Source organism: Thamnophis elegans, chromosome 10 (assembly GCF_009769535.1).
Source record: "Thamnophis elegans isolate rThaEle1 chromosome 10, rThaEle1.pri, whole genome shotgun sequence".
In the NCBI taxonomy this organism is placed as follows: domain Eukaryota; kingdom Metazoa; phylum Chordata; class Lepidosauria; order Squamata; family Colubridae; genus Thamnophis; species Thamnophis elegans.
The window spans coordinates 11488563-11500676 of NC_045550.1; the positions used below are offsets into that span (position 1 = coordinate 11488563).

At 42.4% G+C, this 12114-nt stretch overlaps 2 protein-coding genes across 2 annotated transcripts; both read left to right on the forward strand.

Annotated features, from left to right (window-relative positions):
- Window positions 1-1526: 1526 nt before the first annotated feature.
- On the forward strand, window positions 1527-2891 carry LOC116514378 (prolactin-releasing peptide receptor-like). The gene has a single exon (XM_032225942.1). The coding sequence runs from the start codon at window positions 1527-1529 to the stop codon at window positions 2577-2579; it is 1053 nt and encodes a 350-aa protein (XP_032081833.1). The 3' UTR covers window positions 2580-2891.
- A 3758-nt stretch (window positions 2892-6649) lies between these two features.
- On the forward strand, window positions 6650-7681 carry LOC116513644 (prolactin-releasing peptide receptor-like). The gene has a single exon (XM_032224806.1). It carries the CDS (start codon window positions 6650-6652, stop codon window positions 7679-7681), a length of 1032 nt encoding a protein of 343 aa, XP_032080697.1.
- Window positions 7682-12114: the final 4433 nt, after the last annotated feature.

Consider the following 12114-nt stretch of genomic DNA (forward strand, 5'->3'; position numbering starts at 1 on the left):
TTTAACATTAAATACTTTAATGTTTATGTTTTTGCAACATGTAGGCATACTGTAATTTTCTTCTAGAATTTTTTTATCTTTCATCAAGTACATTACAAAAATGGCAAAAGGAAATCAAAAGTAACTGACAAGGAGATCTTTGACGCATAAATATTTCTGAAAATCTCTCTCTCCCTCTCCCTCCTCTCTCCCTCTCTCTCCTTCTCTCTCTCTCTCTCTCTCTCTCACACACACACACACACACACACACACACATACAGAGACACACACAGACACACACTTCTAAAAGGTGTTCCATTGGTCTCTCCTGAACGGTTTCTATCTGCCATACCTTCAATGTTGAAAATTGCTTCTTCTTAACAATTGATTTTAAAACATTCATCTGTTGGGGGCCATAAGGAATTGCTGGGGCTGAATTAAGTCACAGATATGGTCAAAGTCAAAATTTACCAGTCCTCCGTATTTCTCTGACACTTCCTTTTTGATTCTGAAACACATTTCACTCTTCCAAACAACAGGCTGCGTGGAAGGACAACAATCTACATTCAGATTGAGTGGTAAGGGAGGAAGGGCTGGAATTAATCTCATGGGTAACATTAAATAGTAGAAGGGCTGAAGCGTGCTTTAAAATATATGTCCATTTCCATGCTTAGAAGTCAGAAATCATGGCATGTGAATCTGTGTGCATATTAATTTTATATTGTGATTGGAAAGCTAGCAATCCGGATATATATTTCCTTTATCATTTTCTCACAATTGTTTGCGGCCCTTCTTCTTTTGTTCTTTGATAAAAAAAAAGTAAAACATTAAAATGAGTAAACAAATCATAAAAATGAAATATATGTACATGGATGTCGGTGAATGTGTTTGCGTGCACACATACCTTTCCTGATGCTGAAAATGAACATCTTATAATATGAAGAAGCAGATTTGGGAAATGTAAATGAGATGCAAATTAGAAACATGAATCCTCAATCAGAATAAGTGGATTATAGCAATAGCAATAGCAGTTAGACTTATATACCGCTTCATAGGGCTTTCAGCCCTCTCTAAGCGGTTTACAGAGTCAGCATATCGCCCCCAACAACAATCCAGGTCCTCATTTTACCCACCTCGGAAGGATGGAAGGCTAAGTCAACCCTGAGCCGGTGAGATTTGAACAGCCGAACTGCAGAACTGCAGTCAGCTGAAGTAGCCTGCAGTGCTGCATTTAACCACTGCGCCACCTCGGCTCTATTTATTTAGGATTATTTTATTTTTACAAATCACCCAAGACTGCAAACATATCAAACACACCTTTCTTCTCCTAATGTGCCCTCAACAACAACCTTGTGGGGTAGGTTGAGCTGAGATAGAGTGACTGGGCCAAAGACACCAACTGTTTTTCCATGGCTAAGTGGGACTACAATTCAAAGTTTCCCACTTTCTAGCCTAGTGCCTCTTTCACTAGTTATGTTTGGATGTAACTTCAGTTGGATGCCTAAAGAACATACTTACAACTATGTTTTGTTATCTTACAGGCCAAAATGTATGGATCATTTGAAGGTTCTAGCACCCTTCCTACAAACACCAGTGCAGCAGCCCTCAACTCTGCTACAAATGGGACTAATATATTTTTCCAGGGTTTGCAGCTGTTGCAGCGACTAAAATTGCTGATCATCCTGTTGTACACAGGTGTGGTCATTATTGGGATGGTAGGCAACTGCCTCCTGGTCCATGTCATTTTGCATGTCAAGAAGATGCACAACGTCACCAACTTCCTCATTGGGAACCTAGCCCTTTCTGATGTGGCCATGTGCACCACATGCGTCCCACTTACTCTTGCCTATGTGTTTGAGCCAAGGGGCTGGATTTTTGGCAGCACAATGTGCTATTTTGTCTACTTCATGCAGCCGGTGACTGTTTATGTCTCCATCTTCACCTTGGTCACCATTGCAATTGACCGGTACATTGTCATTATACACCCTCTGCGACGCCGCGTCTCCCTTCAGCTTAGTGCTTATATGATCCTCTTTATCTGGATTTTGTCCTGTTGCTTAGCCTTGCCAGCTATGGCACATACCTATTATGTGGAGCTGGATAAGCAAGGCGTCATCCTGTGTGAGGAGTTCTGGGGGGAGCAAGAGCACCAAAGACAAACCTATGCTTTGTGCCTGCTCCTCATCACTTATTTTTTCCCTTTGCTGGCCATCCTAATTTCCTACATCAAGATCTCCATCAAACTGAAAAACAGGGTGATGCCAGGGAGTGTCACTAAAAACCAGGCAGACTGGGACAGAGCCAGGAGGAAGAGGACCTTCTGCTTGCTGGTCATGGTAGTTGTGGTCTTCGGAGTTTGCTGGCTTCCCCTTCATGCCTTCAACTTTATCCGAGACATTAACATCAACGCAATTGATGCGTATTATTTCAGCCTTATCCAACTAGTTTGCCATTGGTTTGCTATGAGTTCTGCTTGTTATAACCCCTTTATATATGCCTGGCTTCACGATAGCTTTAGGGAAGAACTTAAAAAATTACTTGTCTGGCCCAGGAGAGTAGTTCCCTCTGGGCAAAGTGCAACTGTAAGTGTTGTTATCTGATCAATAAATGCCCCTGGTCTCATGGCTGTCAAGAGTTTAATGGTTCTGTGTTGAAAACAACAGTATTTTTGTGTAGATACTAAAAGCAAAGCAAAGCAAAACAAATGTCAGGCACTGTAAAGCAAACACACAAACACACAGGCACAAAGAATCAGGACTATTCTCAAAGGTTGCGGCACAAATGATTTATTGAACCCTCTGCACAAGAACCTGGTTAACTAATGGTCAGCCAACCTCTATAGAGATTCTCTATAGTTGTCCAGGTCATGGCTGCCCAAAGGTGTTTTTCAGAAGGCAATTGGACTTTTTTAGTCTTTCTTTTTTTCCTCCCAAAGAAGCTTCTTGGTTGAAAAACAAAACATTTTCAAGAAAAAAAAAACCCTAAGAAAATCCAGTTGCCTTTTAAAAGCATTTTGGGGATAATGGTCAGCACTCCATTTGTTTTAAATAAAGGTCAGGGGGATTCAAGGAAGATTAGACTCGGATCTCTTATGGACTCTAAACTGATGACATGTTTCACTCTCCACCCCAGATCTGTCTTGTCCTTCTCAACACAAACAAGAACATATTCATATGCAAACCCGGCAGTGGGGAGCAAATAAGATTAAAATGCATTTTTTACAAATTCATTTTGGTATCAGTGAAAGTCTCTGGCAGTAAGATTTGTTCTTTCCTTGATGTATAAAAATATTTTGCTGCATGGTAAGGATGGTGAATGTTTTACTGAAAACATTGCAGATATTATGTTCAGTACATTATATAAGTAACACTATACGTCTGTTAAAATTGTATTTCATGGCACTTATTATAGCTCCTTTCTTTTCTATAAGTCATTGAAATCTTTCCTGCTAAATCTTTTCAATATTTATAGTTGCTTGGAAACACTGAAATCATCTCCCACTTCATCAGATCCATACCTCAAGAAATGAGAGTTTTGGAAGCTATACAACATGGTTAACTGAATATTAAAATACATTCAACTAATGTAAAATGTTATGTGAGTGGTTTGGGAATGCAACATTAAAACATCTTCAAACTGTTAAGAAAGATAATACGTGTCAGCTCTGTGAATTGTCACTATTTATTTTACATACTTTATACTTTAATATATTTGTCACAATCCACAAGTTTGGCATTCTATTTCTTTGACTTTACAATTTCATTCTCCTATCTATATCTATGTGCAAATACATTTCCCCAAATAAGGAGAATGCTTCATGGATACGATGAAGTAGAAGGACTCCGTAAAATAAAATTTAAGTCACAATAAATATATTAGTCTTTGAGGTGTCACTTTCTTTTGTGTGAACAAACTTACACAATTATCCTTCCTGAAAGAAGATGCTGACTTAATATTGAACAGAAACATGGGAAGCCTCCATTCCAAAACTGATTGGGGAATTCTGGGAGTTGAAGTCCGTCGGGCTTAGAGTTGTCAAGGTTAGAGGCTCCTGCTCCAAAGTATCTTTTAACATTTACATGGTTAATCACCTTGAAAAGATATAACAAATTATGTATACACCTTTACAAATCAGTTTTAAATTCTGGATTGATGGCCTCCTCCCTGAAAACAGAACTCCATCTCACGTTTTCAGAATTAGTTTTACTATTCATTCAATTACTCAAGCATTAGGTGAGAATTTATTATTCATATATACCCTGCAGCTGATAAATCCACCAACTCAGTTCTGGTGAAAACGCTATTTTAAGATGAATTGGAATTGAAAAAAAACTAGTCATTTTCTTCTGTTTCATAACAACTTTTGACTTATAATGAATCAAAATTTTAATTCTTTCAAACATTGTGCCTTGCTAGGTCTGGGAAAAACATGCACATACCAGTATCTTTGCGTGTTTCTCTAAAAAAATGAGCAGAACTTTAATTTCATGGTTATAACAAAAAATAATAATTTTTAATGCCCCTGTCAGGAGTTATTAGAATCAGAGCCATCCACATTTCACTGATTAGTCTGAAAAAATAACCCAAGCTTTCCAATCTCAGGTGTTTTTTGTTAATTTTTTATATTGTTTATATAAACCCTGATCTTATATTCATAACAATACAAATAGCAATAGCAATAGCAATAGCAGTAGACTTATATACCGCTTCATAGGGCTTTCAGCCCTCTCTAAGCGGTTTACAGAGAGTCAGCATATTGCCCCCAACAATCCGGGTCCTCATTTTACCCACCTCGGAAGGATGGAAGGCTGAGTCAACCCTGAGCCGGTGAGATTTGAACCGCTGAACTGCTGATCTAGCAGTAGCCTGCAGTGCTGCATTTAACCACTGCGCCAGTGGTTAATCTCTGAACAATAATAAAACAAATGGATGGTATTTATTGATGCAAAACAAGGAATTTAAATTCAAAGCAAGTTATCTTGGGATAATCAGCAAAGCTCTGAATATGATTATACTTGAGGGCTATTCAATTATTCCCTCTGAGGGTCAACATTTGATGATAACTAAATAGATTTTGGTGTGGCTATTCTCTGAGAAGATAATTTAAGCACTCTCACTGGACTCTGGAAAGAGAAAATGCAGAACAAGCCATTAGAATAACAAAACCCACTTTGAATATTTATTGTAATGGAATCATTTTCCAGCAAAGAATGCTAGAAACAGCGAAAGAAGAGAGCAGAGAATAAATAAAATACCAAACTATCTGGCATCATGTAACTAAATCTCTGTGCTTTAGTGATTATTCGAAATGAAATTTTCAGTCTGACTATATCAGTCTATGATATTCATAACATAACTCATAATATTGCTCATTCCTTGGCATATAAATACAGATAATAACAGTGGTATATTAATCATTAAGCAGACTAAGCATGTGCTTAGGGCAGTGGTGGGCTTCAAAACATTTTGGAACTTCTGTAGGTGTGGCCTGCTTTCTGGGCCCACTGGTGGAACCTATTCTAACCGGTCCGGTAGATTTGACGAACCAGTTCTACCGAATAGGTGCGAACTGGTAGGAACCCACCTCTGGCTTAGGGCACCAGGCTCATGGGGGCACCACAAAGTTGCAAAAGAAAGAAAAAACCAATGAAGATTTGTACAGTATATATGTACAAAGAAGGGGGGCACCAAGATTTGTCAGCGCGTAGGGCACCAGTGAGCCTTAATCCGCCACTGAGATATAGAAGTTAAGCAGATGAGCGACTTCACTTTCCACACTTAATGCAATTACTAAGCTCTGGCAGAATGAACAAACACCCACGGCACACCCATAGTTAAATATGATTCAGTATAACCCACAAGTGCAGGAAAGATTTTTCGATCTCCATGTAGCTGAGTCCCTCTAGTGGTGATAATATTTTTTTACTACTTCATCCTTGTAGCAACATTCCTGTTTTAAAAAGTCAGCGGTGCCAAAGCTCTGTCTGTTTCAGGGCTGTAAGCAGGACACTCAACACTGGGTTTAGCTCAGATGTTATCGTTGATAAAAGTGTCTCAGGGATGGCTTGCCAACCAAGAGAGAAAAGAGAGACCCACAGACTTTCCTGAAGGCACACAACAAATGGAGAGAGATTCCCTCTCCCCAAATTCATTTTGAGTATATAGGGAAGCCTGCTAAACACCTTCAATCTGTGTATTTTAATTCACCAAACACATCTTGCTTGCTTTCTCCCTCCCTCCCTCCCTCTTGCTGTTAACAAGGAGCTCTAACTGGTTATGGATTTGGAAATCAAATGGGATTAAGAAGAAGATGCAGAATGACATCGGACTTCTGGAGAGAACAGCTGTAAGTACAGTTCTTAGTGCAATAATGATTTTCTCAGCTGCATGCTTTTAAAGGGACAGAGTTAGATTTATGTAGAAAGAAAGAAAAGGTCCCGGCAGATTGATTGTATCTTCTTATTCCTATGAAGCATCTACTAAAGTTCACCTCTGCTGTGTCTTTTTTTTTTTTTGCAGATGAATACGTGCAAATGTCAGTTGGCCAAACTTAAGGTAAAATCTGTCCATCATCCCAAGATGATTTTTTAGAAAAATAATGGCAATACAGGCATGCTTGTATGCCCAGATTAATTTTATTGGCAAGGAAATTGTAAGAGTGGGAAAGGCAATGGAACCAGCAAATCTGACCTCTCAGAGCTTTCTCTCTGCAATTCAGAACAACACCAGCAGCCTCTTCCTGGGGCTCCAGCTTGTCCAGTTCTTCAAGCCTCTCATTATTCCTTGCTACTCTCTGGTGGTCTTTGTTGGCGTCATTGGGAATTATCTCCTTATTTATGTTATCTGCAAGACTAAAAAAATGCACAATGTCACCAATTTCCTCGTGGGCAACTTGGCATTCTCAGACATGCTCATGTGCGCCACATGTGTGCCGCTGACATTGGCGTATGCCTTTGAACCCAGAGGGTGGATCTATGGACGCTTCATGTGTTACTTTGTGTTCCTGATGCAGCCGGTCACCGTATTTGTGTCTGTTTTCACATTGACTGTCATTGCTGTAGACAGGTACTTTGCCATGGTTTATCCCCTGCGGAGGAGACTGACCATATCCATCTGTGTGTATATCCTGGGTGCCATTTGGATGTTGAGTTGCATACTAGCTGCCCCAGCCTTGGTCCGTACTTACCATGCAGAATTTCCAGAGCTGGACTTCTCCATCTGTGAAGAATTTTGGTTCCACAGGAAGAGGGATCGCTTAGCTTATGCCTACAGCACCCTCATCCTCACCTATGTTCTGCCCTTAACGGTCATCTCCGTCTCCTACCTGAGGATCTCAGTCAAGCTGAAAAACCGAGTTGTTCCTGGCAATGTTACCCAGAGCCAAGCTGAGTGCGACCGAGTTAAGCGGAGGAAGACTTTTCGTCTGCTCGTCTTGGTGGTCACGGCCTTTGGAGTTTGCTGGCTGCCACTGCATCTCTTCAATGTCATCAAAGACGTCGAGATCAGACTGATAGACAAGCAATACTTCAACCTTATTCAGCTGATTTGCCATTGGTTTGCAATGATGTCTGCTTGCACAAATGCCTTCCTTTATGCCTGGCTACATGATCGGTTTAGGGGGCAGCTGATGAAAATGTTTGCTTGGAGGCAGAAAAGGACAGCACCTGCCACAAACTGCATTGCGGCTAGCGTGGCTTTGTAAGCGGGAGGTTCGTTCTCATTTCTCTACTTTTTATTAGGCTGTTTACCTGATGCGAAAGTTTAAGCAAACACAGATAATACGGCACAAAACAGTACTTTCCTTAAACACGAATCAATTGTACCAGTGGTGGGTTCCGGATTCCATTCCAATCGGTATGATTGGAACGGCCCCGTCATCACCCACATGGACGTGCGTGATGCACTGGTTCACCGACAAAACCGTGCTCGACTGAACCGTGCCTGACTAAACCGCGTCGCTGATGTCATCAAAAGGGCGACAACAGCGTGGAGACAGAAGCACGCTGTAAACCCTAAACCTAAAATTAACCCCTAAACCTAAACCTAACCCCCCTAAACCTAATCCTAAACCTAACCCTAAACCTAACCCTTAACCTAACCCTAAACCTAATCCTAACCCTTAACCTAACCCTAACCCTAACCCTAACCCTTAACCTAACCCTAACCCTAACCCTAACCCTTAACCTAATGCTAAACCTAACCCTAAACCTAACCCTAAACCTAACCCTTACCTTAAGTTGAATTGGCTTGCTTTCAAAGCGCTATTTAAAGCGCCCTTCTTTCTCCGTGCTGGCTGTTGTCACCCTGTTGATGACGTCAGTGACGCGGTTTAGTCGAGCACGGTTTAGTCGAGCGTGGTTTTGACGGGTCACGGATGCGCTCATGTGTCCTACCTGTCAGCAAGGCTTCCACAAGCCTCCGCGATGTTCCAGATGCTCAGCGGAGCGTCACACAGGTGCTGTATGTGCCATGCATGTGCGTGGAAGTGTGGAAGCCTTAAAGGACAGGTAAGGACCTCGAGTGGGTGGGTGGGCCCTCCGGAGCACTGTACCGGAATGGTATCTGGTGCTCCGGGCTGGCTCTGGTACGCCCGTTCTGGGGTGTACCGCCTGCAACCCACCACTGAATTGTACCAATAAAGGCCATGGTTATATGCTTTCTTACTTAGCACAATATACTCATCATAATTGCTATTTCAATATTGTGGCTTATTGTGGTAAAACATCACATATGTGTGTACAAGGGAAAAACAGGAGAAACAGAATATGACTTTTGCTGGGGGTGGGGGGGCAGAGAGGAATTGCAAATGAGTAAGAAAGAAACCTCAAAAAAGTACCCCAGCTATTGACTCCATATAAGCCAGGCCATTCTATAGGATGACTTAACTCGACTGTGATGTGGGAGAAATAGTAGTCTTATGGGTACATATTTTGCATGCTTATATCTAAGGAGAAGGAGGGGGTGGCTACATTTCCATAAATGTGAAAGAAAAACAATTATAAAACATTTAAGTGAATGCCCAGAACCTCATGTGTGTTTGGCTTCAGCAAGGTAGTTTTTTAATCAGCTGCTGTAAGACAAATTTATTCTAAGGCATAAGTGAGTGGACTCTCTTTTTTTTAACCAGGTGCCTTGTTTTTTTAAAATATTCCTAACTTTATCCACTGAAGGCTGGGTTGGGATGAGTGGGATAGGAATGAGCTGTGCTTGGATGGAAACTGGGAGATTTGGGGGAAATTCCTTGATTGTGGCTTCTGCGCATGTGCGAACCACGAATGGCTGCTAGCTCGTCTCTGCTCCGGCTAGGTGGACGGAAAAATACAGGAAACATCACCGAGCCTAGTCGGAACAGGTGCGAGAGGGAATCCCAAAGATAGAGGGGGATTCGGGGGCTATGAATAGGTGGCTGCCAGAGGGTTACGGCTCTCTGAACAGCCCCTGGGCTGCTCGATCGCCCCTGGTAGTCCTCCGATTCCCCAACGACAGAGGAAATGGCGGCACGCTGACGGCGCTTCTCCCTGGCGGTTTCCAACGCGCCCAGCGTCTTTTGACTCTGCTACAAAGTTTTCGATCGGGAGAGGCCCCGAAATTGGATTTTTGGTGGTCAGTGGTGCTAGAGAGGGGGTGGCTGAAAGCGGACGGCACTGAGGAGCTTGGGTGGCTGGCGGTGTTTGTTTTGCCCGCTGCTGCCGCGGCGTTCCTCCTAGAGGCCCCCCCCCACCGCCTTACCAGCTGACGACGATCAGGATACATCTCAGCCTTTCCCTGGCCTTTTCCAAGCTTTCGGTTTTGCTATCTACGACGGAGAGGAGCCTGAAGGAGCCCCTGGACTTTCTACAAGCTTACCTGTTAAGGTCTGAATTGAACTGGGAGTTAAAGTGGGAACTGTCGTGTCAGAGAGAGGGTAGCAGCCTTGGATACCAACAGAGGGGATTGTTTAGCAGGCTTTGGTGCCGCCATTACGCCCCCCCCCAGGTATCTACCCCTCTTTCATACCATCATAACGACTATGGAGATTACTCCCTTTATTTGGTCACCTTTACCATCTGACTCTCCCCTGGTGCCCTTTTGTTGGTCACCTGGTATTCCCCTATTGAGGCACCCTATCATCTGGCCGCCTCTAACTGTGGACTTTGGACCTTTCGGCCTGCTGGTACAGCTGTTTTTGACTATTACTTTCCATCATTGTCTTGGGGGCTCTATCTGGAATACAATTTATAGAAAAGTCACCTGTTGCTCCCAATTATCTTGGACCTTTTGGCCGTTAAGAGGAGGACCTAACCTATCCCCCCGAATACCCCGCCCGGGTTATAGCTGGACTTCAGCCATCGTGAACATTAAGACCTATCAAGCCTTGGCAGGCGTCGCACTTTAATTTTAATTTTAGCACAATTTTCTTCTATCTTTTTTCTTCTCTTCTCTTCTTTCTTTCTGTGTTTGGGATATGTCTGGTAGATGTGTATGACTGTGTGAATGTGCCCACTTTTATTGCCCTATATTTGCTGTATTCTGTGTTTTAACTATTACGTGAACGAATGAGTGTGTCTGATTCGGAGGGCCTGGCATGGAACGCGGGAGCTATAGGTGTGGGTGGGGGGACCACAGACACGGGAGTGGGTCGGAGCATTACGGTCATAACGGGGAGGGGCAGATATGGCGGGGACTTTAGGGCTGGCCATTACCGGGGAAGGAGGGATCGCTACGTAATAGAGATCCCTCCTTCCGGCCCTATGAGTCCCACTCCGAGACCAGATGGCGCGAGTAACAAGGACCCTGGTCTCCGGCTGTTGTCGCTAAACGCCAGGTCTGTTGTCCACAAAGCTCCCCTCGTCCGGGACTTAATTTTAGACGAGGGGGCAGACCTGGCGTGTATTACTGAAACCTGGCTGGGCCCGGAGGGAGGAGTCCCCCTCGTAGAAATGTGCCCAGAAGGATTTCAGGTGCTTCATCAGCCGAGGGCTCAGGGAAGGGGTGGGGGGTGTGGCTATTGTTATTCGGGAGTCTTTTGTTCCTCGTAGGATCCCTGCTCCGGAGCTTGTCGGGTGTGAGTCCCTGCTGGTGAAGTTGGACCTCAAGGGTCAAGTGGGCCTGCTGTTTTTTTTTTAAACAGAACTTTTTTATTTTTCTTTAAAAAAAAAACACAAATATGTCATCATTTGTCAATCATTAAGACATTGAAGTACAATTTTTTTTGTTGTGTGTACCCCTCCCTCCCTCCGCCCCCCCCACCCCCCTCCTCCTTCCCCCCCCGACTTCCCAGAACCCGTACACGGTATGGATTTTTAACTAACACAGTCTAAAATCTATTGAGAAAAAAGAAATAAAGAAATTAATGACATTCTAGATTGACCTTAGCTTCTTCTTACTGAACTGACTTTTAACAGTTTAAATCATTTCTGATCTTAAGCATAGGCTAACTGGAATTTCTTAGTCCCGTATTTATTTTGTATATAGTCAATCCATTTTTTCCAGTCTCGTTTATATATCTCATTTGAATGATCTTTGAGATATGCCGATATTTTAGCCATCTCGGCTAAGTTTGTTACTTTCAATGTCCATTCTTGGATTGTAGGCAAGTCTTCCTTCTTCCAATATTGCGCCACCAACAGTCTTGCTGCAGTTATCAGGTGCAGAATCAAATTGGTCTCTACCACTGTAAAGTCAGTACATATACCTAGTAAAAATAACTGAGGAATAAACTTTATCCTTCTTTTAAAAACATTTTGCATGACCCACCATATTTTTATCCAAAATGCCTTAACCTTTTGGCAGGTCCACCATATATGATAATATGTAGCGTCGAGAGAACCACACCTCCAACATTTAGGCTGTACATTCGGATACATAGAAGCCAACTTTTTAGGATCTAAATGCCATCTATAGAACATCTTGTAAAAATTTTCTCTCAGATTTTGAGCTTGTGTAAATTTCACATTTCTTACCCAGATTCTTTCCCATGTATCCAACATTATTGGTTCCTCAATATTTTGAGCCCATTTTATCATACAATCTTTAACTAATTCTGTTTCCGAATCCATCTGTATTAATACATTATATATCCTCTTTATATGCATTAAGCTTTGATCTCTTATTTGTTTAAACAGATTATCCTCAACTTGGATAAAACCAATTTTT

Coding starts and splice junctions, on each gene's coding strand:
- LOC116514378 (XM_032225942.1), top strand. CDS start 1,527: ATGTATGGATCATTTGAAGGTTCTAGCACCCTTCCTACAAACACCAGT.
- LOC116513644 (XM_032224806.1), top strand. CDS start 6,650: ATGGAACCAGCAAATCTGACCTCTCAGAGCTTTCTCTCTGCAATTCAG.